Source organism: Lycium ferocissimum, chromosome 7 (assembly GCF_029784015.1).
Source record: "Lycium ferocissimum isolate CSIRO_LF1 chromosome 7, AGI_CSIRO_Lferr_CH_V1, whole genome shotgun sequence".
Taxonomy (NCBI): Eukaryota; Viridiplantae; Streptophyta; class Magnoliopsida; order Solanales; family Solanaceae; genus Lycium; species Lycium ferocissimum.
The window spans coordinates 19,720,596-19,748,048 of NC_081348.1; the positions used below are offsets into that span (position 1 = coordinate 19,720,596).

Here is a 27,453-nt window from a genome sequence, read left to right on the forward strand (position 1 = left end):
TTCTGCCCCGAACCCCTTCACCTAAATTGGGGTAGAGGGTGTAATTGCTTGTTCTGTCTGACTGGTATTGTACTTACCCCTCCTTGGGCTCTCTCTCTCTTTTTTTTTTTTTTTTTTTTTGTGGCAAGCACCCCAAAATTGAGCCTTTTTTTTTGGTATTTAATGAATAATTAGAGTTTGTTTGGCTATTAAGAAAACTCGGATCTCTTCTTAAACCTTACCTTAGGTTCATCTGACTATTCATAAAAAGTAAAATATGAAATAACAGTTGAAATTTACCCAAACTAAAATATCACCCCTCAAGGTTTATAATTCTCTCTGAAAAGTCTTTCACACACACACACAAAGACACAGAGAGAGAACAGCAGATTCCAAGTAATCATTGTCTACATGGTTAGTAACCAAACTACTGGTAAGATGTAGGATTTCTGACTTGTTATTCTACTGTCCAGAAAGAATCAAGAGAATCCTCATTTTGTTGTTAAGCATACAGAAACAACTTAAAACATCACATGATTGTACATAAGTTTTCCCCTGAATCTATTTGCAAAACCTAACTTCCTTCTTCACCCCTACTTGAAACTTCTTCATTTTCCTTTAACTTCGATTCATCACACTCAAGAGACTGTGAAAGTACTGAACTTGAGTCCTCCGGACCGTCTTTCTGCTTCTCATCGATTGGCTCTCCTGCTGAGGTAGCTTTGGATTCGGTATTGAATTCAAATTCAGGGTGTTGAACTTGTCCTTGATAATTGGGCAACGGTGGAGATGGATTGTCAATGTCTGATCCTTTAGCAAGGCAAACATACTTGATAACTAGGCGCTTGTAATTGGTTAGTAGTGCTTCGATATCACCCACAGTTAGGTCACCAGCCTGCGAATATAGGTAGGGGAAACTTTGAAACACTTGGCTGACGCTATCCTCCTTCATGAGCATACTAGCCCCTCTATTTTCTAGATCCGAGAGTGAAGGAATCTTTTCGATTGTTGACTGACTTTTCACATACTGATCCTCATTCTTGGGTTTTGTTTCTGTTGATGCAACCGAGAAATTTGGCTGTGTGGCGGCGCTTGGAGGCCTATTTGACCTAAAACTTAGTTTGGAATCAGAAGTATCTGCACCGGGAACAGGTCCAGCGTTCTGATCACTCTGGTCAAGTACATTGTTGTCGGCTGAAAGATCAGAAAGCAGTGCTCGAGCAGACTCCATATTTGTTTCAAACTCAGTCTCATCCATAGAGAGAGCTTGTGCATCAATATTCAAAATGAAAGATTCTGCAGAAAGAATGTTTGTGAAGAAGTATGCCGCTTCAGAAACCAAGCGAGTTTGCCGCCTAAACCTTTGTATATACAATAGATTTGAGTGCAGCTGAGGGGGGTTAGCCTGATTGTGACACAAAATAACACACGAGAAATGTGTAAAATTAGAATACGGGAGCAGAAAGAATTTCGATCATTCTTCAGTATTGAAAAGAACAAGGAACTAAAACAAGCTTCTAGTTCTCCATTTAAAGAATTTCATCTACAAAACAAATAAAGGTTTACAGTACTAGTAGTCATGGGTATAGAGATGGGATAAAAGAAAAATCGCATCAGATTAATAAATGGAGGACTATGAATCGGATTATACTGCAGGGATTTGGAAGGACAGTGCGTGCGAGGAGTTGAGAATATTCCACACATGTTCATCATTCTAAGGATTTTGTTGAGAATCTAACTGAGATTAAAGTTCATTTCTTTTTTGTTTCTGTGGAACAATTAAAATGTTATAGTTCATATAATGTTAGCCCAATTCAAAAGTAATACGCAAGATAATTGGGGGATGAAAAGTTCAAGATATTTGGGGGTTTAAAGTGGGTGATGAGACGATGCTCGGAAAGAGAAAAGTTCAATAATGGATTCTTTGGCCACTTACCTGGATGCCTCCCTTTCGGATGCATTCAGTGTTCACGAATTCCAACATAAAAAAATAAGAATGTTTCTTCTTTTTCATTCCTTAGAATGTTTCTTCTTTTTCATTCCTTAGAAAGGAAATAAAATCTCTCCTGTTAGTCAGCTTGGGCAAAATAATCCAAGACTAATCAGTTGTACCAGCAATCCCTTCCCTAATTCATGTACCAGAGTTGGACTACTATCCAGGCAAATATTGCTCGGTGTTATTAGATCTCTAGTGCTGAAATTAACTGCCCTACAGGGAAATCAATACAGTAGAGTAGCCCATAGAAGCCACAGAAGATGAGCAAAGAGTTAAGGAATTATAGGCAGTTGGGAAATCCCCAGTCTGATAATCGTGATAGAAAAGGCAATAACTTTGTCCAAAAATGAAAAGAACTCGAGCGAATATAATATATAGATTCTGATAATACTCCCAAGCAAAAACATTAAGCACGAGCTGCATTGAAGTCTTAAGAGTTCTGAGTAGGATTGAAGATAATACTCCTCGGATGTCCCCTCGTTGGAGGAAAAGAATTAATACCACTTGTTTTGTTTCACAAAGGCAGAAGCAAATACTGCAATATAGTCATGTTTTCTGTAGATCATTGGTGATGAAAAGGCCAACCACTGTTTGAAATTTATTTCATGGTTCACTTAAGTTCATCTACACGAATTACGTGGGAGCATAGTAGAACACCACAATTCATCACCTAAAGGATTTTTCAGTTCTGAAGACTAATATATCAGATCAATGCAAATAAGCCGGCTTACCTTTATGGTGACATATATGAGAACTGGAAGAAAATCATCTGCTCCTGGAGGGTTTTCCTTTGCTGAAACAGAAGTCAAGAGGTTATTGATAACCTTGCAACAATTAAGAATGCACACAAGTTTGTCCCTTGGTGCCCTGTACATATTTATCTTTTGTAGCTCCTTCTGCGCGAGCTGTAAAAAATGTAGCATGTAGTAAAAGAGTTAGATATCTCATTGCAGAATGACATTCAAGAAAGATCTATGCTTATTTATGACAAGTTAGATATCTCATTGCAGAATGCTTATTTATAACATTCAAGAAAGATCTATGCTTATTTAGATATCTCAACATCACAACTCAAAAGAACAGACTAAGAGCCCATTTGGATTGGCTTATAAGTTCCTTATAAGCTGTTTTCAGCTTTTTTGAGTGTTTGACTGGCCAGCTTAAAGTCATTTTGTGCTTAAAATAAGCCTAAAAAAATAATTGGGCTCGTTTGGCTTAGCTTATCTAAAGCAGCTTATAAGCTGGAAACAGCTTATAAGCTGTTTTTTTTAAGCCCATCCAAACAGGCTCTAAGAAGACATTTCCATAAAGGAAGAAGTGTCCTTTGGTACTATGAAAATATTCTCTGAATTTGCATAATGCAAACGTTGATATGTTACTGTAAACTGACAACCATACCCATTAAAAACCCAGTTTACAAACTTCTGCAGCAAACCTCTGAAAATCTGGGTCCAAATTTCATCAACAAGCTACCAAGTTAGATGAAAAATATGAAAGTAATACAATTTTTTATAGATATCAATACTCGAAGTAATTGCCAGAGTAAACAGTGTCAATCTTGTCAAGGTGTAATATATGCACAAAGACAAGAAGGTTAGCTCTTCCTTGGTTATTTTTGTGAGTATACCCTTTTTCTTTTATCAGTTATTAGTATAATAAAATAGCTGTGCAAAAGACTATTTATTTGAAAACTACAACTGTTGAGCAGAACCAGAAATGTGTATTCTTCCAAAGTTTCAAGCACTGGTTGGGAGAAAAAAATTGTTTCTTTCATCAGCAACACATACACCCACTAAGACACACACGCGCATGCACATACACTATGTTGAATCTATTTCATAATATCTGAACAGAATCAATTAATGGATTTACCAGAAATGGACTTTTTACAGGGTTCACTTACCAACCATGATGATTCATTTTGAAATACTGGCTTGATATCCAAATTCTCAGGCCTAACAAATTGCTGAATCAAAGCAATTTTCTCATGAAGTTGTTCATCAACTTTCACATCTTCAGGAATTGAAGCAAATGTACGTGTAAATAGCTTTGTCATGACATACTTCTCAAGTCCCTGTTGTTTGAAATAATATGAATATGAGCAAACAAAGTACAAACAGCTCAGCAACAACTAAACTTATAATTAGTCGAGATGCAGCCTACAACCATAAACAAGCATGAGTATAGAGAATGTGATATCCATGAATAAGACACAATACATTGATTCAATATGTTGGAGTAAATTTACCTGAGCCTTTTACTGAAAATGTATGACATATGTAAGCACGTTGAGATAAAAGGAAAAATGAGAGAATCAGAGTTGGTCCTTCTTGGCACATTACCAATAGCAACTTTAATTAAGACGGGAAAGAATACATTCAAGAAATCCTAAGTTTTTTGTTCCTTCAAAGTTGAGATATCAGTGGATCTTTTTTTTCTTTTTGAAGGATATCTGTGGAACTTCCTTTTGTTACTTACGCTTTTAAGATTTGATATTTATCAATATCATGGAGCAGCCTGAACCTTCAGTCAATTAAACATCAGCATGCAGATATCATAGGTTTGAAACTCGGTTGAGTATAGGCCCATTTCTCTAACATGTTCCACATAAATTTCAGGCTTCTTGTTAGCAGCAGTGTTCGAATTTGTGACGTGCATCCTAGCGGCACATCCCCAGTTGTGTCCTTACTATTGAACCAAAGCCCTAGGGGCTTGCGGGGTTATGAGCTGATTTGTGGTGTCGGAAGGGAGGCTGGTAGGTTGATGAGAGAAGGATTTGAAATGCAAATGAAAAAACAGACTGATAACATTCATGCTAAAGCCTTATTCAGCATATAGGTTTACTCACTTCACCAGCACTCTCCAACTCCTCCTCAGAACATCCAGCCCAAAGTGAATGAGCTCTGAATGCTGTTTCCATATTTCCGAGGAACTCCTGCACAGCTGCACTATCCCTCTCTGCTTCTGGAGCATTGTTCAGAAATGATACAATAAAACTGCAAAAGATTCCAGTTAGTAGTAACACTTCTCCTCGAATGGAAAATTTGAACTGATCAGATATGCAAATATCCAATTTGCAGTAGTATATATATGATTTTAGGTTAGTTAGTAGAAACCCAAAGCCCATGAATACATCCACCTAAGTGCTTTATAATCACCAAAAGTATGTGGAGATATTATGCTAAGATGACAAGCTGATTACAAGTTTCACATTACTCTATCCCAAAATCCCAATATATTCATTATGTATAGTCAATCTCCATTGTTTCACTTTGAGTAGAAAACTCTCCATAAAATCCTTGACGTACTTGTTCGGGACTAAGGCGTAGTTATTGTACTACGATAAAACCCAAGCAGCCACTTCATAAAACAAAGCATTCTTCAATTATGATTCTGAGCTACTCTACTGAGTTCATATCACTATCATCATATATACTTTTTATCATTGCAATTCAAGTCCCAAGATCTATCTTCAAACATGTACTTTAAGCAAACATAAAAAATAAGTCACTATCAAACTTATATATATTGCAGTGAAGAAAAATAAGTAAAAGAGCAAAAGTAACTACTCTTTTTTTCCCCCAGTTAACTGGCCTAAGTTGACTTGGGCAATCAAAATCATCGAAATCCTATTATCCTAAATAGGTGCCTATTTTAATCTATCTAAATTTTCCTGAATTGGCTGAGGCACTCAAATCATCAATTAAACTATAAAATGTAGTTTAATAGTAAGTAATACAATAGTGAAATTGATAGATATACCTTTTGATGGATTTGACGAAATCAGCGGCAGCTGGATCACGCATGCGTTGAAGGAAATCATGCCACGTCAATGGTGCAGTTGACGTTCCTAGGACGTCGTTGTTCTCCATTTGAAGATCGACGGTGGAGACTCTCTCTATACTATACTATCGACAAACTGTGTATCCACTACTCTCTCTATGAAGAAGACGACAATGACGACAGAAGCTAAGCTCTGTGAACATGAAATTGGGCCCCCGAAAAATCAATTGGTAGTTGGGCTTGGAAGAACTTGGGCAGAGTCATGGGTCATTTGTACGATTTTACTTCAAAGGCACTGATATTTAATTTTTGTCCCTCAAATTGGTGGTCTTTAATCTTTGTCCTTCGCTAAAAATCCCTTAGTTTCGCGTTCGAATACCTGCTCAGTCAAAAAAAAATTTAAAAAAAATCTCAAGGTAGAGTTTGGATTCGCAAGGATGCAAAACTCATAACTCAGGCAGAGTTTCAAATTTCTACCTTGCAAAACTTTGCCTTGCGAATCCAAACCTCTGCCTTGTGAATTTTTATTTTTATTTTAACTGAGCTGGGATTCAAACCCAGAACCTCGGGGTATTAAGCGAAGGACAAGAATTAAAGACCACCAATTTGAGGGATGAAAATTAAAGACCAGTGCCTTTGAAGGCCAATCCGCACAAAAAAAATGGAGTGAAATCGGGTTCTCAATTGGGCCGTCACAACCTATTTATGGCCCATAACTCGTGAACTTGGGTCATTTGCAATTTTGGCCCTATTTTCTGCTGCTCTTTAATTTTTGGCCTTCAAGACAAACAACTTTTTCGCAGGGACATAAGTTTATATCTTTCGCATCATAATATCACACAAGTTATGCCCCGCGCCTTTATTGAATTATGGCCCGCTGAGCATAAGTTCATTTTGAATTCGCTCATGCTATGCTAACTCTTCACTATATTTTATTATTGTTTCACTCGTGATACATAGTTAAATTTTATATCACTATTATTACACTCATGGTATGTATTTTAAAACTTTATCGTTAGTTACTCATGATATGTGTGTCAAACCCAATGCAAAAAATCCTGGATAAGTTCAAATTCTATGAATTTTTCAAACTCCAACACATTTCACTTGTCAAAATTTCGAACTCCAGGTATTCCATGCTTTAGCTTGGGGTAACTTTTGTCTTGATATTAAAAGTGACTATGTCTCAATAAATTTCAAATGATGGCTAAACTTAATCATTGACTCAAAAACTGACCATTCCTGCTAATTTTTTCTTGAAATTCTCTGTCCTGGTTTGGAAAGTGTACAGCACAAAAAAGGAAGCTTTGTTGCTTTACCTTGTCCAATTGGACAAACCTCAAAGGCGCAGAAGCACAACTTTGAAGCCATGAAATTGGAATAGTTTCATCTCTAAGAAAACCAAACAAAACCAAAACTTGCAATTCTCAAAGTCCTTGATTTCTCATGCAAACACACCTATAAAATGGAAGTTATTGTAAACCACATAATATTCATCAAAGCATTCAAAGTCTCAAAACATTGTCAAGAAAACAAAACAAGAGAATTTAATAAAAAATTTGCACTTCTTTCTGTCAATTTGAATTCAAATGGCAATGAGACCAAGAGGTGGTGGTAGAGATGGACCTAGTACTCGCCCTCATAGGGCGCCGCGACCTGGAGTTCGCCCAGTTTATGAAGATTTTAGGCCTATTTCTGAGCGGCATCAAGAGGAAAGAGCTGAAAAACTACTTATATTTCTTCCTGGTGTGTTTATTTTCTCTATATTCTGCAATATTAATTTCTTTGTTTTCCCTTGACCATTAACCGTTGCTATGAATATTAAAGTGTTCTATTTTAATATTTGAAGTTGATAGATTTTCATGTAACTTACAAGTAATTAATGATAAAAGATTACGTAAAAATGATATGTATTCATCTGTTCTATGTATCGGGTTTAAATATACCTATCAACTGTTTTTAGCTTTTTTATGAGCAAGAACTAAAAGGATCATAACAATTTGCAAAACTCAAGATTTTGTAATTTCGTGAAAACAGGAAAATATGAAATTTTCATCATATCATCATACAGTGAAACATCTATAATATATATATATATATATATATATATATATATATATATATATATATATATATATATATATATATATATATTTCAATAGAATTTAAAATTGTCTTGATTTGCCTGCAGGATTCTTGAAGGAAAGCCTTAGAGTAAGTACAGAAGGCAAGAACACAGTCAGGGTACGTGGAGAACGGTTTGTAGGAGGCAACAAATGGAATCGCTTCCAAGAAGATTATCAAGCACCTGAGAACTGTAACTTGAGAGGCATCCATGCCAAATTTGAGAATGGTATCCTCATCATCACTATGCCTTGCAAAATGCCCAAGCAATTATTAGATGAACACACAAAACAACCCCCTCTAACAACCCCACCACCCCCTCACAAGGATGATGATGTTCCTCCCAAAACAAGTTATCCAACTATTGAAACCCAAACACAACCAACCCCTTTAAAACCCACAGCTCAATTGCCAAAGCCTCAAAATGCTGACAAAGATCAAACTTCTAGAGTACAGGAAAAACAAAGAGAAAAGCAGAAAATCTTTGATGACCCATTGAAGAGTGCTGAAACATCAAAGTCTCAAAAGGGTGATGATGTTCCTTCCAAAACTACTTATCCAACTATTGAAGCCCCAAGAAAACCAACCCCTTTAAAACCCAGAGGCCAATTGCCGAAGCCTCAAAATGTTGACAAAGATCAAGATTCCAGGGGAGTACTGGAAAAGCAAAGAGATGAGAAGAAAATCATGAAAGGTCAAGTGAAGAGTGCTGAAACATCAAAGACTCGAAAGGGTGATGATGTTCCTTCCAAAACAACTTATCCAACTATTGAAGCCCCAAGAAAACCAACCCCTTTAAAACCCAGAGGCCAATTGCCAAAGCCTCAAAATGTTGACAAAGATCAAGATTCCAGGGGAGTACTGGAAAAGCAAAGAGATGAGAGGAAAATCATGGAAGGTCAAGTGAAGAGTGCTGAAACATCAAAGACTCGAAAGGGTGATGAAATTATAGAATTTCCAGCTCTTAGAAAAACCCCAGTAGGAAAAACCAGTGGTAAGAGGGAAAAAACAAAAGATGAGAAGAAAATCTTGGAAGGAGGAAAGAAGGTTGCTGAAAAGAGTAAAGAACTAATAGGAGAAATTCAAGAAAAGGTTGAGCAGAAAGGACCAAAAGAAAAGCAAAGTGCAAGTAATTTAGCTGCTGGTACCTCTTCTTATCATGGCAGTGAATTCAGTATTGACAACTTGAAGAAAAGCTTTGTGGGACAAAATGAAGAGAGACAACTGCTTGTTAATGCTGGAGCTGCTGTGCTGGTGATTATGGCACTAGGGGCTTATGTTTACCACTCCATTGGATCAGGGAGAGCTAAGTAAATAACAACACTTAAATTATGTAAAAATGTACAAATTTACCTCGATTGTGATGCTTTTAATTTGTGCAAATAAAAGTAAATGGGGTTGACAAGGGCATATGTGAAAAATGTAGGAACAAATCATTCTTTCAAGTCTAAGTTAATAAAAAATTTAATTCAGTCAGTTACATGGAAACTCTGTGCATCTCCCTCCTAGCCAATGCCACTGGTGAAACCCCCCTCACCGTCTAAACTCGCAGTTCAGATTTCTCATTACATACCGTATATACAAGTAGCAAACAAACTCCACAACAGAAAGCAATCCAGTTCTTCGGACGCCATCCATTCAACTGTTGTTTCTGTCAGCAGGGAATAAATCTAATGCAATGTTATATGTCAGTTCATGTTAAACAGTTAGTCGTCCCTCTAAGAGTCTGGATTGACTGCTACCACTCAGCTAAAAATATATGTTCATGGGTGCAAGTCTGGACAACTTCAGAAGCCGCAGCATCAAATACGCTCCACAAACCATTTATAGACGGAATCATTAGCCTGTTTACACTTAATACACAGCTTAGTGTTGTGTAAATTGACATGACCTCCATTGAAGCAATTTCTTAATCTGCTTCGCCTATGTCAGATATTAGCCTGCAAAATGTCACAACGTGCAGTAAAAAGCTTAGAAACCATAGTTGAGAAGGTTCATCATAATATGGAATGATTCAAAATAACAAGGTATTCTCAGAGATGAGAAAAATAACAGCGCAAGGAAAAACAAAAAAGAGAAAAATGAAGAGGAAGCAGGATACGCTTGAACAGCTTTCACGTCCCAGATCCTCCCCCTACCTCAAGACAGATATAATTGAATACTCAACTCCAAATACTCGTAACAATGAAGAGAATCAATCTCGTAAGTTATTTTGTCGCACCCAAAGAAAATAGTGTTAGTTATATATGAATAACTTTTATGTTTCTAACACGGACATAGTCGACGTGTCCCTGATCAACACCCTTACCCTTACTTAAGCAGGCATGCACTGCCTATATCATTTTTTTTATTTTTTTTTATAAGGATATGCGCTGCCTATATCATGAAAGGGGCATATCATCCGTCATAGGACCCCATCCTTTCTCAATTATGAATTTTCTACTTGAGAAATCTCTAACAGAATTATCCGTTAAGATTTACAATTAAGATACCACTGCATATGCCTCTGCCTTGTAAAGCTAAAAATGTACTGAGCAAAAGCATATGATTGCACTTTGAGAGGGAAAAGATACACAAAAGAGAACCTTAATGAGTTGTTACAAGAGCTACTAGTTTTAACATGGAGGAAGAAACTATTGCACTAAAATCAAAGGTTAAACGCAATTGGATCTATAAATGGTTTAAAGAAATTTTTTTGCGATCGCCAAGACACACGGGAGACAAGACCCTAAACTAGAAAATCTAAATGTTAACATTCATCCTCTTAATATTTGCTACCAGAAACTTAACATGACAAACTAAATCATGACAAACAACACTTGACTAAGTAACAGAGTTGCAGTATAAACAGCGGAAAAGAACAAATGAAACGCGCTTGCATTTCGAACTTCTCCAATTGCATGTCCTCTGGCTTAGTAATTGAAAAAACAGTACAAAATACAGTAAACTGCCTGAAAATATAACTCAGTGATGCCACCCACCAACTTTTGAGAGGATGGTTTATTGTCTAAATTTCCAATGAGACATCTACATCCTCACACGTTTACTTAACTCCCTGACTTACAGGTGCTCTAATCCACAACTTCGTGAATCATAGGGTTCTAGTTTGTGCAAATAATGTTGTTTTTCCTTTCGCCATAGCTTTTTATTAAGCATCCATCCAATGAGCTGCCTAATTTTTCTAAATTGCAGAAATGAAATACCAGCAATTTAATTTTAAGAAGAGCAAACTGAATCACAAAATCAATATGTTCTTATAATTATTCCCACATAAATTAACTGTTTAGGGGAGTCTGTTCATACTCTCTAAAACTCCTTGCATATTGCTCACCTACCATGATTGACTAGCCACAAGTCTTCCCATAAAATCTGGTGGAGTATTAAGAAAATGATGCACCATACCCTTGGAAAGCTAATGAACCTTTAAAAGTGGCTATTTTTGGCTGCATTTTGTGCCAGGAAGCAATCTCAAAAGTGCAAAATCTAAAGAAGAAAGCCGGGAATGTGCAATAGCTACTCCATGCGTTAAAAAGAGGGCAAACAGTTTAACTTCCTCTTTTTACACTTTGCTATTGCCAGCAAGGTATTGGATATGCTTTAGCTCTGATAAATATCAAGTAATTGTGGAGACATGTTTGACATGGAGAAGTCATAATCAGAAATGGGGATATAGAAATAGAGAAATATAAAGTGTTTAGAAGAGCAGACCAGTTCCACTTTAAAGCTGAAAAGTTGTTGTCTAAGGAATGCCTTTGTGGTGCAACCAAACTGATGTACAATATATAGATGATTATCTAGAGTTTTTTTGGCTGACTAGACCATTACTTTGTAAAAGATAATGAAGCATCAACCTGTGACTCCAGAAATGTGAATAAACACAACACTTTAAACAACACCAGAAATGTGAATAAACACAACGCTTTTAGCAACAACAGAAATTAAAAAAAGATCTGATCATATCATATACTGCTTAAGTCTCTACATAGGCACGGACAGAATTCTTATCTTTCAATTTGCTCAAGATAATATACTTCTGTTATACTCCCTTTTTTCCATCTTATATGACAAGCTTCCCTTTTTGGTCCATTACATTTGGTATTTTTTTTAATCTTAGCATTCTCATTTTGCCTAAACAACATACTGAAGTATTGTTACATATGTATTTTGGTTGTGTCAGAAGTCCTCTTTTTTTCTTTCTTAAATGCAATGTTCAGTCAAACACTATAGCGTGGAATAAATCAAACATTATTCTTTACATTCTTAATCAAAACCATATATATTTACTACTTTGAAGTTATTCTGTTACCTTATTTTGTGAAGCGAGATAGATATTCTTTTGTCAAATAAAGTTTTGTTTCCTTAAAGATATCAATTCCAATCTAGTCATTTAAACACCTATAACTAATTTACTTAATTTAGTAGAGACCAAATCATTCAAATATCCTTTAGTTTTTAGGAAACCTATCAAAAGTCGCTTTGGCCAAGTGGTTAAGACGCATACCTGCTAAGTACATGGGGTTTCCCCGCAAGAGTTTGAATCTCTCAGCCGACGTCAAGCCTTTTCTTATCCAGACCCCAATTGTGGATTACACTGGGTATGTTGTTGTTGTAGTTTTTAGGAAACCAATTTATTTTATTTACTCTAAAATTAATTCTTTCCTTATGTGGTGCGTAAGATTATACATACACCTATACTTCAACATATTTTGAAATGGTAATAATTTACCTATTCCTCAACACAGTTAGTTACTTACTAATAAGGATTTTACTTCTTTATGACTATCAATAATCAATTGATTAGTTAAGCTATTTACTATCAGTATCTATAATAACATAATACACACACATATAACAATTTGCTCAATAGATATTTCTTCCCTATGACAATCATATTCAATTGAATAAGTTCATGTCCTTATTTTTGGATACCTGTAATCCGTATTCATTTCCTTAATTCAATAAAGTAAATCATTTAGATTTCCATAAATTGATCCGCGCAGTGTTTAGTTTAGTTTTCTACTACAGAAAGACTGATTCAATTGTGTTAATTTCCTTGTAAAATTACTCCAGTCAGTTCAAACTTTATTTGCCATTGATAGTTGTTCCGATCAAATTAGCTTGTATACTTATTTTAGCTACAAATAATTCATATGTTATCAATTTATTAAGTCAATAATATCGACATCCAAGTCAGTTTGTCCCTCAGTTTTTATGAAATCAGTGGTTTTAATTGTGTTATTTCCCTCTTTTACACATGTTGCTTGGATCCTCCAATAATGTTGCCGCATTAGTACAGGTCCTTCAAAAATGAAAGTTGTATCCCAGCACTCGTCAATGAAGCTGAGTAGTTACTAGTGAAACCATGGATATTTATTTAATAAAAAATAAAAGGTCACAATTGCAAAATAATCATTGGTCATTTATTTAACTTACCTAAATAGAAATCGAGTTAAGTTACATTCTTGACTAATAATCTAATTTTTTTTTTTTTTTTTTTTTTTTTTTGACAATGGTAACATAATCTAATTTAATTTTCATCAGTCTTACAACTAATTTTTTTTCTTTGTGAAGCTAACATGTTGTATATTTAAAATGTTAACAACTAATATTCATATATATTACTCTTATCTTATCTTTTTTTTTTTTTTTTTTTTTTTAATAAGGAGATATATATTACTCTTATCTTTTATCAAAAAAAAAAAAAAAAAAGTTTGTTAATTCTTATATATATTTATTGGTTGTATCGCAACACTTGTACGGTTGAATCCGTATTCCAATCCGTACTGCAAATCCTAAAATTTATGTGATAACGAATCGGAACTCTAAATCCGCAACCGTGTTGGATACTTGCACCCGTATCCATAAAACAAATATTAAGGTTTGAGTTATATTTACAATTCTCTAGAAAACATATTTTTATAGGTGAAATATCTACATAGGAAATCAATCATTTGACTCACAAATTTATTGTGTTTCCCTTTATACAATAAGATTAACATATATTTCCAGTTCTCTACGTAACTTGCATTTTACAGGTAAAGTACTCCATAACTTTAGCAATTTATTAAATCAGGTTTTATTCCCTCAACTGATCCAATTAGTTTGTTTCTTTGTTTTCAGACACTTGTAAGTCGTTCCAATTCTTATCTGAGTGAATAAAAGAATTTATTTTTACTCCTTAATGATACTAGAAGTTAAAAGTTTATACTTCTAAGCATTTCTACTACAAAAACCATATTATGTGTACCTTATAATAAAATCAAAACTGTTATTCAAAATCACGTGTAAATAGGTAGCTGAACGGATAACAACTTGTTTTTTGCCCAAAACAGATGATTTTAACAACAAATTAGGTAAAATAACAGCTCTAACTCACCGGAAGAGTTGCTACAAAAATCTCCCCTAGGGCTTTGGTTCAATGGCGAAGGAAGTAGAGTGCAGGGATATATGCTATGGTTGTCTAATAATTAAGTGGAGATAGGTAAACCAGGACACACATTATCCACCAACTTTCGAAGCTGAAAAAACAAAGAATTTCTCAATTGTAAGGAAGAGGGCAAACCCATTATCCATCAAGTTTTCCTTTGAACAGGAAACGTTATTCATTTTGAAGCTGAAAAGAGCAAATATATCGTTTGCCAAAAAAAAAAAAAAAAAAAAAGGAGCAGTTGTAAGGTTTATTTCTCGTTATGCCCTTTCTCCTACACCAGCCCCCATTTGGATAGATCAGAAGGTGATGCTTGACATACCAACCTCAAATGCCCCGGAAGGGTTTAAACTAAAAATGAAAGAAGGAAAAAAAAAAAAAACAAGAATGCTAATATCGATCTCCAACAAAAATTATTCTCATAAAAAAGACTCTGGAGATCAAGACAAAAATTGAATTAGTAATTTCAACCAGGAAAGAAAGATACTATAGGCCATTTCTCAAAAGAAAGATACTTTATGTTGATGTATCAAAGGCAAGTTGGTTGGTTCTTGACTTTTGGATCTATTTTCTATCCTTTTCTTTAGCCAGTTAAGTTATAATTAGGATCCTGTTTAAAGAAGAAACATTAATCCTTTTTATTGAAAAAAATTAGTAAAACTTCCTCACAAGCTCGTGCATTATGATGCAGATGTCTCTAACAAAGAAATGGTTAGAAAATAGCTAGCATAAACAAAAAATATTAATAGAAATTGGTAAATTTGGAAGTTTCCTAAATATGTTAATGCCAAAAAAGTAAGCTAAAGTCGGAGGGTATATAGTGAATTATGGGCATCAAATATGGGGCTAGTTTAGTCCTTTGCAGAAAATGTGAAGTTCATGTGTACAATGAGAAATCAAAAGACACAGCCAAGGTTCAGTAACACGAAACTCTTTTCTCTTCACATGAAAGGGACAGAGAGATAGAGTGGGCAGGGGGAAGGTTTCAGACCAGCAAAAGGAGTTGCACCAAGAACTAAACTAAAACAACATACATTAAAACTCAAGTTTATAGGAACATCTCAAGGAATGTTCATTGTCATTCCTGTCTTAAAGATGGTACTCTAATGGCCATTAATAAAGGTTTAAGTGATGTATCACCCATTATAACAGGAAAGTTGACCACATGAGGTCTTTTAACAACAAAAAGGAAATAAAAGTTGAAGACGATCTTGATAGCTGTAAATTAATGAAGTTTCTATCTAAAACATCTTAAATGTTTTGCAGGTATTCTTTTAGTTTTGATTATTTACCAGATGGTTTTGCCTTCTGCGAGGGTTTCTTAACCTTCTCAGCTTGCAATTCCAATACCTTCTCCGAAGGCCTTCGTTTCCTTTTCAAGCATGTTGTGCCTGTGTCCTCTGCAGCAGAATTATCAATGGATGCATTAAAATAATAATAAAATAGCAGAGGAGATTAATTATGAGTTACCTAATTATCAAGATTCATATAGAAGTCTAACTAAAATAAAAGACAACTTTGTAAATTTAGTTTCAGAACTGGTGCATGATACGATGAATGGAACAAATGCATGGGATAGATTATTATCTGTATACTCCACAAAATTACAATAAAAAATATATCATCAGCAGCTTCATAACACAGAATATTTTAGTCTACAAATTCGCAGAGGAAAAGAGGACAACAAAACTTTTGTCACTGAACTGGAGATGCAACAGCGAAAGAACATTGGCCTTTTCATTATCTTTTATGTTCCGAGGGAAACTACTTTACCTTATCTGGCTCAGACATCAGCATAAATTTCACTTTCTACTTCCATTGCAAGGTCAAATTAAGTTTTCAGACTTCTTTTTGTCATGAAACATACAGAAAAAGATACCTATTAGGATATTCTGAAGCAAAAAGAAAAAAAAAAAAGTATTAGGATTCCTAGCAGAACTAATGTGCAAATTGAACTCATAACATTTCTGCTTCAGTGTACATAGTGACTTCCCTAACAACTTCAGAGACCAAGCTGGTATTTTACAATTGATCTGTAAGAGCAACTTCACTTGTTCAAATAGCATGATAGAGTTTCTCAAGACAGATAGTAGGAAGGGCTCCGCCAACAATGGGAAATTCTAGGTAGGCGTTTGGACCTGCGATTTCATCTCGGCGTTTGGACATGTGATTTCATCTCATGAGATGAAATCCCAAAGCATCCAAAAAGGCATGATTTGGGATTTCCATGATTTCAAAATTTTTAAATATAAAACTTGACCGATAAGTTTATATTTGTAAAAAAAGAACCATAAAATTTTTAAATGTAACAATGTTGGTTCATCTTCTCGGTCATCTGATCGGGAAATGCATGCTCGGCGTGAAGAGATTGTTCGTACCATGTGGGAGAATTATATTAAAGAGTAGTTACATTAGTAATCATGTTAAATTTTCCTTTTTATTGAACTAAATTTTAATCAATTGATGTTGTATTTTTAGAAAGGCCTTCTAGTAGCGTATTAATTTTGTTATGAACGATGACTTGCTCATTTGGTAAAATTGTATAAGAATTGGGAAAGTTTTGATGGTTTTCACAACTTGTGGGGTTTTTATGTATATAAAAAAAAATACAACTTAAGAAATCCAAATTGCATGTCCAAACATGATTTCAAATCATGTCCAAACGGCTCCTAGGTCTGACAATGATGTTAGGTGTATTTATACGCCTAACCGCCATGTTATACCTTCTACCAAGCAAAGTATAAAATGAAGCCTAAACTTAAAGATGGGATATCCCACCTTATCCCATTAACCTTGGGATTATTTTATCCCACATTTCCACCTCCTAAATGGGATAAATTAGTCCCAGGATTATAATCCCGGGATAATTTACTCCGCGTACCAAATGACCTCTAAGTGGAAAAAGCATCGATTTGGACGAAAATGAATGAGACCTCATCATGATGCTATCTCAGAAAAGCCGACGATGTATGCAAACGAACAAGACGTGAAATGAGCCAAGTAAAAACTGGAGGAGTGACCTCGCTAAGCTAAGGCTGGAGCGAGGACACATCTCGACCTCAACCTCGCTCAACGAGGTGGGCTATGCAGAAAGATTAGTTCACGAAAATTGGAAAAGTGTGGAATGACATGGATAGCTCGCTCAGCGAAGGTGAAAGCGAGGTGTATGCTCGCTCTAATGCTCGCCCAGCGAGCTGCACTGCTCGAAATTGAAGATTGCAAGAAATTTCGCTAAGTACAAGATGAGACCCATGAGCTCGCTGAGCGAAGGCCAGGGCGAGGTCCCATCTCGCTCCAAGGCTTGCTCAGGGAGCTATGTATGCTGACGGGAGATATTTTCTAAGTCCTAACCCGTTTTGGATGGGCCTTGGAGGGTTATTTTCTCAACACCATGAATAGTTCTTTCGGTCGTTTTTGAAGGGTTCGGACGTTTTATTTCGCAGAGAGCAAGGAGTAAGGTTTTTCATCGTAGGGTTATTTCTTTTACCTTCATTATTTCATCTTCTTTTAGATTGAACATGAAAACTACTTGTTGTAATCCGAATGAGCGGCTAAATTCCCTTGTTCTGGGGTTATGGCCAACGTATGAACTTGAGTTGACGTTTTCTATATTTATCATATGAGTTATTTACTTAATCTTGTGCTCGACTATTTTACTGTTACCAATAGGATATATATTTGATTCTTAGATTGAACTCGAGAGAGGAATACTAAGATAGAACGAAGATTAAGTAGAGTAGGATCTCAACCCTGGGCATCGAGGAGCGTATAAGCGTCTAGGATAGAGATATACCTAGTTCGCCTTACTTGGTTGATATAGAGGAAATATAAATGCATTTGTGTGAATGTTCATGACCATAGAGATATAGGCGTGAAAGTAATACGAATAGGTAACTAGAGAACTCGAGAGATTCGTAGTCATAATATCAGCCCTATCTCGATAAAGAATAAAGGTTAAAGTGAATGTGCAACATGATTATGAAAGTGTTGTAACCCTGGAATATTCTTCTCTCTGTGATAAACTCAAGTCTTAACCAAACATTCGTGCCAAATTGTTAGTGTAATTAAGTAGTGACTTAATTTCTGCATTAGTTTACAAAAACAATCAACCATTCTATATTCATATTTGCATAATTAGTAGTAATAGTAAATTCTTGTTTAATCATTGATCACAAGTCTCTGTGGGTTCACTGGGTACGATATCCGACTTTTACAAGTCACTATATTACTTGGCCACCCCGTATACTTGCGTGTGCATTTGGGAGCAACAACCAGCAATCAAGAATACATATTTGCTACATATGAAGCCAAAATCCCTTGTTCATTCTTACAGTCCAATCAAAATTGAACAGCGGATGTTCATTCATGTGCACAAAACAAAAATCAAGTTCGCTGCATATGTTTTCTGGAACAGACATCTTCTGTTCTCCCTCCTATGGAATGTAACTTATTGGGAAATCTCTGCCATACAAGCAAAGCCGAATTATTTCTGTCTATTTTGAATCAAATATGTTATTTGTGTAATGTTTGAGGACAGTGTCTCTCAGGCACAACAAACATGCACAATAAACATACAGAAAAGGAATATAGGGAAGGATAGAATATTCCCAAAAGAACAAATAAATCAAAAACATAACAAAAGACAGAACAACGGCAAATCCCAAGCCAATATAGAGCCTTGAATCACCTAATAGCATTTCATCAAACAAATTCTGAATATTGAAATTGGGATCGAGGTGTAGTTGATTGATATCCAAGAAAAAGTTCTGAAACAAATTCTGAATATTGAAATTTAAGCATTAAACTTTGAGCTAGTAACCTTAGGAGGATGTCATTTAGGACTGTCAACTGGATATAGATTTAATCACCATTTTCTTGCACATAACATAACAAGGAGTTTACACTCACCAAGGATATAATACTTGAATCACAGGATTCATAATAGTTTGATTTATTTAAAATATACTCCCTCCATTCCATAATAAGTGACTCCTTTAGCTCATGCACACCCCTTAAGAAATTGCTCACTCCTAGAAAATTAGGAGTATTTTTACCAACTTACCCCTAATTATATTTTAAGTTAACATTGGTATTTAGTAGTAATTAATGAATCTTGATTATTTAAACAAGGGCAATTTTGGAAGAATCTATCCAAAATATTCTTGAAATTCTAAAACGTCACTTATTTTAAAACAAAATAAAAAGCCTAAAAGGTCACTTAATATGGAATGGAGGGAGTAATTGGAAATGGCTTACCACCTTCAAATGGACTGGACTCATGATTCACTAGCCCATTTTGTCCAGCATCCTCTGAAAGAGGGGATCCAGATTGGTTGCTCTCTCCTAGCTTTGAGGAACTACCAACACACTTGTCCTGCTGCTCTGGAACATCAGGAATTGGATCAGCAGGCAAAAAGCAAATTTCATCTCCTGACATGTCTGAATCGCTGAAAGTCGAATCTTTCTCCACACCGACGATGTCAACATCTTCATCCTCGTTGACATCTGACTCTTTAACCTGCAGCAGCATGTTCATATCAAAAACAGAAAAAGAAAAGTACGAAGAACACCTTATCTACACTTCTTTCTTATTCAAGAAGTCCAACAAGTATCACCTTCTCCACATCAGGATTGAGATCAAACTCATCTTCCCTTTCAACATACTCCTCATTTTCTTCAAGTTCTTTGAAATCAGGAGCAAATGCACTCCAATTCTCGGTGTAGTCTTTTGCCCAAATATATACTAACCCAGCTAGCGAAACAGAGACTACAATAGGGTGAACAGGATGCCAAGCTAGATCTATTATCGCTTCCTTCGGTCCTTCAAGAATTTTCACAAGATGACCGGCCCGATCCCAAATGTAGATCTTGTGCTCTCCTTTGTTGGCAGAACCACCAACAACCCACTCACCATCACCACTAAAACATGGAGCTTTCCAGTGCACCCTGGTGACAGAATCCTGAAACTCCCGAAACAGGGCTAAACATTGCGCTCCAATAGCTTTCAGCTTCTCGACCCCTTCCAGATCATTCAGGCCATTGGTTGCTTCATCTAGACCCGTAAGTGCACCTTTTATTGGAAGAAGGTTCTCGTATATCCTTATTGTACGATCATTTGAATTTGTTAAGAGATACTGTCCATTTCTGCTAAACACGATATTCTTTATAACAGCACAGCCTGGAACAAGAACTATACCACGCACTTGAACTCTTTTATGGTCGATGATTAATATTTCCCCTTTGGAGTTTCCCACATAAACCAGATCTCCATACTTGTTAAAGCAAGCTGCAGTAGGACTAAATGGGGCAGATCCATCTGAAAGTTTATTTTTTGAAGTAGGAGCAAGTCCATTTCCTCCTTCAGTAGGCGAGACAGGGAGCACAGTCACGCTTCCTGTATCCAAATCAACAATCATGGGAGCAGATGAAAGGGGGCACACCAAGCAAATAGATGGAGTAGAGGACCCAGGATGTAGGCGAGCTTGTAAAGGGGTTTGCTGTAGCATGATCCGAGTTATCTTCTCTCCTTTGACAACATCCCAGAGTGTCAAGGACTTATCAGCAGCAGAGACAAGTATATGGTGACCGTACTTTGACCAACAAACACTTGTAATTGAGGCAACACATTCGTCGTCCTTGAATTCTTTTGCAATGCCTCTTGTCTCAAAATCCCAGATAAGGCAACTTCCATCAGCGCATCCAGCTGTAAAATCGAAGGCATTTTAGGTTTTCACAAAGCAAGCATATCTTTCTTACAAGTTTTTTTAATTGGTATATCTTTCTTAGAAGTTATTAATCTAAACAACAACCAGAAAGTTTTAATCTCTTTTGCAACAACTAGATATCGAGTGGCTTCGAGATACCAATTGACTATCTTTATCTCATTCAGCACGATGCTTCAAGAAACAAAAAACCAGAATGAAAGAAAAAGAGCTACATGAATGAACAGAATAATAGGAAAGAATATTCAGTAGGATCTGATGGAAGAATGATTGGTTAAACTGAAGCCTTTGATTAGAGGAAGCATCAAAATTGGTCTTTCGCAATGCCAAAAAGATCCACATTACACTTGTACTATAAAATTCTTCTCTTAAAAGTTTTTTCAGATATTAGTTTGTACCCTCTGCCTCTGAATATCCTAACCCTGACGAAGCAAACACACTTCATAATAATGTGGAAAAAAAAAAAACTTATCTTTTTAACAGAACCATATCAAATGAAGAATCCCAAGACTTCATAGTCCATGTTAGTTGTGTCAAAAGCACAATTAAAGGGGAAAAGATTTCAGTTGAGAATTATTCACAGTACCTGCAAGAAGGGTTCCGCGACGATTAAAGGCAATGCATTTCATGATCCCATGATCCAAATACTCTTCTATAACTTCAGGGAAATCCCCCTGCAATGGATCTTAATCCAAGAAAAGAACCCAAAAAACAAAAGCAAATAGTAAGCACATGATCAGCTTTAAGTACATAGCAGCAAAAATCAAAGAGAAGAAAATAATTCAAATTTATCCCTATGTATGTACACCTATGTTCATTCATAACCAAAATTCAACCAAAAAAAAAAAAAAACTTAAAAGATAATATGAAAAGAAAAATAAAGGAGTATTTGTTCTCAGATACAATTAGTTGAAGCTAACATTGCTGCTAAGGGGTTTTCCTTCTATTTATTTTTCAAAGAAAGCAATTTAGCTTTTTTGGTTAGCATATAGCAAAAACTTAAACCCAAAGGAAAAAGGATCATCAAGAAGCCAAAAAAATAAAAATAAAAAATAGGAGCTTTGTGTAAAAAAAAAAAAATGTTAAAAATGCTGAAGCTGCACTAAAAATTAATGGGTTTTTTCTTTTATTTTCTGCCAAGAAGATTCATTCTTTTCTCTAAGAAACAAGTCATCAAAATAGAATACATTCTTATACTTAACAGTTTTTTCATGAGGAAAAAAAGAAGCCAAAAAAACAAGAGAATTACAAATAAAAATATAATCTTTATAGATGGGGATGTCAAGAGGCAAAAGATTACCAATTATAGGAGCATTCATGATGCTAAACAGCTGAAAATTGATTTCTTTATAGAAAAATTCAGGCTTTTGGGTAAAAGGGGTTTATGTAACAAATGTTGGTACACTGAGCTTGTGAAGCTGTACGCCACCGCAAAACAGGAGCGAGCGGAGAAAGAGAGGGAAGAGAGAATACAAGTGAAGTGGGATTCTCAGACTATGACCAGGGTTTTAAAACATCACTCTTGTCTTTTCCTTTTCTTTTCAATTTTTGGGATAGTTTCATAGTACTAAATAATGGTAATATCTGAAAGTATGTGGTGCAGCAGCAGATGGGTTGGTCCACTTAATTAAAAGTTTCGGGTTTGAGTTTTGAGTATGAAAAAATTCTTGATAGGAGCGCTTTCTCCCGAATGGGATCTTAAGCGGCGCGAATTTAAATATAGTCGGGCTTCAATGCGGGTATATCGGACACGGGATGAAAAACTAAAAAAAAAAAATAGTTAATATCTGGACAAAATTCCATTAGTGAGGAACTGAAATTTTTGTCAAAATTTTCAAAAGTATACAGCTCAAACATAAAACATTATGCCGTGTATCCCAATATACAATATTATATGTTATATTTTGGGGAAAACATTATGCATAACAAATATGGGCTAAATCGACTAACAAACTCAAAAATGAGCTAGGTGGCGTAAATATTTTCTTCCAATAAATAAACATAGAGAGGTTTTAACTACGGTCAAACCTCTCTATAACGGCACCCGCATATAACAGCACCTCTCTATAACAACTAAGATTTTTCGAAATCGATTTTTATGTTATATTTTACTTCTCTATAATAGCATTTCACCTATAACAGCAACAACCAACTTTATAGCAGTACGCTCTTTATAAAATTACCCCCTATATAACAGTTATCTTCTTTTTTTGATAATATAATAATTAATCATCTTTATAAAAATAGAATATCCATGATTACCAATAATAAGAGTAGAAATTTTGACCAAATATTTAATCATTTAATACACTATTTATGATAAAAAAAAAATCATATGAATATATATATTTTCATCATTAAACGATTTTTCTTCGTTATACAAAGTGTGATTAAGCTTAGAATTTGACAATTAAAAATGAAAATTAAATTTTATGCATCTTTTTTGCCTATAATAGCAAAGTATTATTTAAATGTCAATGCTGTTATAGGTGTATAACAGTCATTCTCTATAACAGCAAAAAAATTTCGGACCCAACCATGCGTTTAAGAAAGTAAGAGGATGTACTCGGTACCAATACTAAAATTTGCAATCTATACGTCCTAATTTGAAAGTTCACATTCTTTTGTAATTCCTCCAACAAAATATTTTCAAGAAGAAATATTTGATCATGTTAGACTTCTAAAATATTGTTTGTTATGAACTTCTATGTTTCTCAATGTTAGGCTAAACAGCCCAAAGATACTCTTAACATGATGTGATATTGCCCGCTTTGGGCCAAGCCCCCACGATTTTCGCCAAAAGGCCTCACATCATTAAGAATATTCAACCCCTTATAAGTAACTCCTTTTTCTTTTCAGCTACCAATATGGTGCTTTGTTCACACACCTAACAATCTCCCCCTTGAACTAAGTTCCACATGGCTCATTACCATAACTCACGGGTCAGAGATTCAACATGTCTGTATGCCACCCACATCGTCAGAGTATTTACGGTCCCCAAAGCCCAAAGGTTGTGTATGCGTCTTCAAATCTACGGGTAAAGGTTATAAACCGGCCCATAGACGGGCAAAAACACTAAGCCGGGCCCCACGCCATACTCCGTCATCTTCATACTCGTCCCGCCAAACCATTGACTCTGATACCAGTTGTTGGGCTAAAACGGCTCAAAGATACTCTGAACATGATGTGATATTGTCTGCTTTGGGATTAGTCCGCACGGTTTTCCCCAAAAGGCCTCACATCATTAAGAATATCCAACTTCTTATAAGTAGCTCATTTTTCTTTCTAACTACCAATGTGGTACTTTGTTCGCACACCCAACATTTTTTTTTTTGTAAAAAAAATTGTTTTTAATACATAGGGGGTAGGGGAAGGGTAAATGGGGAGGGGATTACAATGTGGGGATTCAAACCCTCACCAACAAGGTGAAAGTTCAGGTAGCCAACCAACTGAGCCTTAGATCCCTACCACACCCAACATCTCAATCCAATATATTTGTTGTATTTATTTAGCATGAACAAAAGTTCAATACATGTCTCGTATTTTCCTTCAAATAATAATTTTGAATTTCAAAATTTCTCTCATCATAGTCCAATTTGAAAGGAAAACATTTAACTTGGAATCAAAAGAAATGATATTCTACTAATGCTTCCTTATCAAAATTAAATAATTGATCTGACTTTGAACAATATTAGCAAAGTAGAGAATTATTTATGTATTTGTTAGAGAAATATTTGCCCAAAGGTACCTTTTTTTCCCCTAATCTTAGTGAATACTATAGGGAAAAGTATAATGACAGAATAAAAGAGAGACTTATGCAACCTATTGTGATATGCATAAAAAGTTTTATCTTTAAAGAGATTGTTTATTCAAGACACAACGGTCTAAATAATTAATTATCATAATAGCTAGGAAATCATGTGATATATTCTAGTCCAATCAACATTCATTGATTCTAAAAGTTTTTAGATATTTATGATCAAAATTTAATAGGTTAAAAATCACACATTCAATTAGTGTCTGTGAAACAATAAAACAATTGCAAATTAGTGTCCAACATTGAGAATTAAATTGAAATACATGACATACTTTAGCTACTACTTTGACAATTTTATCATCTTGAAGATTAAAGAAATAACATGAAAGGGTCATAAATGTCTTGATGTATTAGAAATGGCTTAAATTTGTCCTTTATCTACCTATTGAATCCTAATTACTTAATGTTAACCTAAGCCGGAAAGTGTCTTCTTTTAATCGAAACCGATTTGAATAATAAGAGATTCTTATAATGAAAAATGTGACATTAATTTATTAATCCGCATATAACTAGGCTCAACACATAGACAATCCAATCCTTTAACTCTACCATTTTTTTAAAGACTCCCAACACTTTATTCTTTTCATTCATGTAATTAGACGCATGATCAAATAAACAAATATGTCTCTTCTTTAATTAGCTTGTCATCTATTTTACTTATATCAGTTACTGTAAAATCAAGATTGTTTATACTATTCTGCAATAAGAATATTTGAGTTTAATTCATTTCATTCCTTTTTCTTTTTTTTTTTGAGTTTGTGTGTTTTGTAATTTTCGTTTTCATTTTTTGTCTTTGTGATCAGTTGAATTTGGTTGACAGAAAGTTGATGTAGTGTTTCTTTGACAAAAACGGACAGAGATATCTTGATCCATTTGGAGGGATTGCTACAGTATTTTGTGGACATTGTCATCCTAAGGTAATGGAAGCAGTTGCTAACCAAACGAATCGCTTGCAGATGTTTTCTATTCGAATCTAGCAATTTCGTATAGGCACTTGCATCCATAATTATGAATGAAGAAGATGGAGTGTTTGAGATATTTAGAGAATATGTTTAAGGGATCGGGTTGTGATTGAAATGAGTCTAATTACACGTGAACCAATAAATTTACGTCACATATTATATGTAAAAACTATATATTTCACATCAACTTTTGGTAAAAGGAGGCGCTTTTTAGACTTAAATTTAATGTTAAGGGCAATTAGGACCTAATGGGTTGAAGAAGTGTGATTTTAAGTCATTTTCAATACGTTAAGGACATTTAGATCATTTTTCAATTTTTTTAATGCAGTATTCATTAATATACCCTATACATGAACCATTGACTATGTTGGTGATGACTTTTTAACAAAAAATCTAGATAAAAGGATTAATAGGTGTTAACCCCGAAATTGGGAAGATCAGTTGAAGGATCAATTCATTCTAGTTGGGGTTAGTTTAATTGAGTTGAGGAATAATCCAATGGAATTAAATTGTGGTCATCCACTTTCTCTTTGTAAAGAGTAAAGGGACAAGTTCCTTATTCATCGAATTTCAAATCGTGCATCACCGGTGGAATTTAGTTAAATTCTAGATATTCCTTTGGCCTTATCAAATTGATTCGACAAAATGAATTGAGGTATGATATGTTCATCAATTATATTCATTTTAACCTTCTCATAAATTTGAGCAAACTTGTCTAATCGAAATCACTGACTTCCCCCCTTTATTCATGTGATGATATAAAAGAAAAGGAAATTCATAAACAAATAGAAGTAGTATCGACCAGATCTAAAAATAACAATGTAGCAAAAAATCACTTACCTTGACCAAAAAATCGAGCCATTGATAACAATCTATTCTATCTATAGACGAAACTTGATATACTGTTTACAAGAACAGAAAGAGACGTCGATTTTATCAATCAATTATATCCAACGACAATCCCAGTGAAATTCACTTCTTCAAAAGCTTTGAGCTTGAATTAGCATTGAAAGTATCGTAAGTAATGAATATATACTTGAGGACCTAATCGCATAACTACAATGTATAAGTTCAAACCTCGTTTGTATCGTTAGTGAGAAAATAACATTATTGGCCCCTTAACTATGATGGTAGGTTCAAAATAGTCCGTTAACTATGCAATTAACAGTTTTGGTCCTTTAAGTTTGCCACAAGTTAACAAAAATGGTCACTTAATTATGAGGGTAAGTTAAAAACAAAAAATTGCATGGATTGTCCTTCATATGGACTAGTCTTTAATTTTTGCCCCTCAAATCGCTGGTCTTTAATTTTTGCCCCTACTGCTCATTTAATGAAAATTTGTGGGCCAAATACCCTTATTCGCTGGTCTATGAAATCAGAGATTTGGGTTCGAACCCCAGCAGAATAAAAAAGAACAATTCGCATGGCAGGATTTTCATAGAAACTATACCCATTCGGGGCAAAGTTATGCCTTAAGGCATACTTCTGTAGTATCCTAAGATAACTTAATTTCTATAGAACTATGCCGTGACAAGGCATGATTTCTATGTAATTTAATTTCTACAGAACTATGTCGGATAAGGAATTATGCCCTGTCCATCATAGTTTTGTAGAAATTAAGTTATACTACAAAACTATGCCGA

At 35.0% G+C, this 27,453-nt stretch overlaps 3 protein-coding genes across 8 annotated transcripts; 1 reads left to right on the forward strand and 2 right to left on the reverse strand.

The window, feature by feature from the left end:
• Positions 1-274: 274 nt before the first annotated feature.
• LOC132063666 (vacuolar protein sorting-associated protein 9A-like) lies at positions 275-5,916 on the reverse strand. Its single transcript, XM_059456323.1, has 5 exons — positions 5,738-5,916; positions 4,824-4,971; positions 3,879-4,049; positions 2,707-2,880; positions 275-1,384 (listed from the first exon to the last, which is right to left on the reverse strand). Exons 1-5 carry the CDS (start codon positions 5,845-5,847, stop codon positions 554-556), a joined length of 1,434 nt encoding a protein of 477 aa, XP_059312306.1. The 5' UTR covers positions 5,848-5,916; the 3' UTR covers positions 275-553.
• Positions 5,917-7,176: 1,260 nt separating this feature from the next.
• LOC132063668 (inactive protein RESTRICTED TEV MOVEMENT 2-like) lies at positions 7,177-9,362 on the forward strand. 2 transcript variants are annotated; one of them, XM_059456330.1, is made up of 3 exons: positions 7,180-7,504; positions 7,950-8,780; positions 8,865-9,362. In XM_059456330.1, exons 1-3 carry the CDS (start codon positions 7,348-7,350, stop codon positions 9,194-9,196), a joined length of 1,320 nt encoding a protein of 439 aa, XP_059312313.1. In that variant the 5' UTR covers positions 7,180-7,347; the 3' UTR covers positions 9,197-9,362. The 2 variants fall into 2 exon arrangements, with proteins under 2 accessions (XP_059312312.1, XP_059312313.1); XM_059456329.1 differs by having other exon boundaries at positions 7,177-7,504; positions 7,950-9,362.
• LOC132063667 (protein RBL) lies at positions 9,297-26,786 on the reverse strand. Of its 5 annotated transcripts, none has more exons than XM_059456326.1 (6): positions 26,651-26,784; positions 21,618-21,716; positions 19,925-21,012; positions 19,569-19,827; positions 15,602-15,709; positions 9,297-9,822 (listed from the first exon to the last, which is right to left on the reverse strand). In XM_059456326.1, exons 1-6 carry the CDS (start codon positions 26,670-26,672, stop codon positions 9,818-9,820), a joined length of 1,581 nt encoding a protein of 526 aa, XP_059312309.1. In that variant the 5' UTR covers positions 26,673-26,784; the 3' UTR covers positions 9,297-9,817. The 5 variants fall into 5 exon arrangements, with proteins under 5 accessions (XP_059312309.1, XP_059312307.1, XP_059312310.1 ...); XM_059456324.1 differs by having other exon boundaries at positions 19,566-19,827; XM_059456327.1 differs by lacking the exon at positions 26,651-26,784 and adding an exon at positions 22,332-22,625.
• Positions 26,787-27,453: the final 667 nt, after the last annotated feature.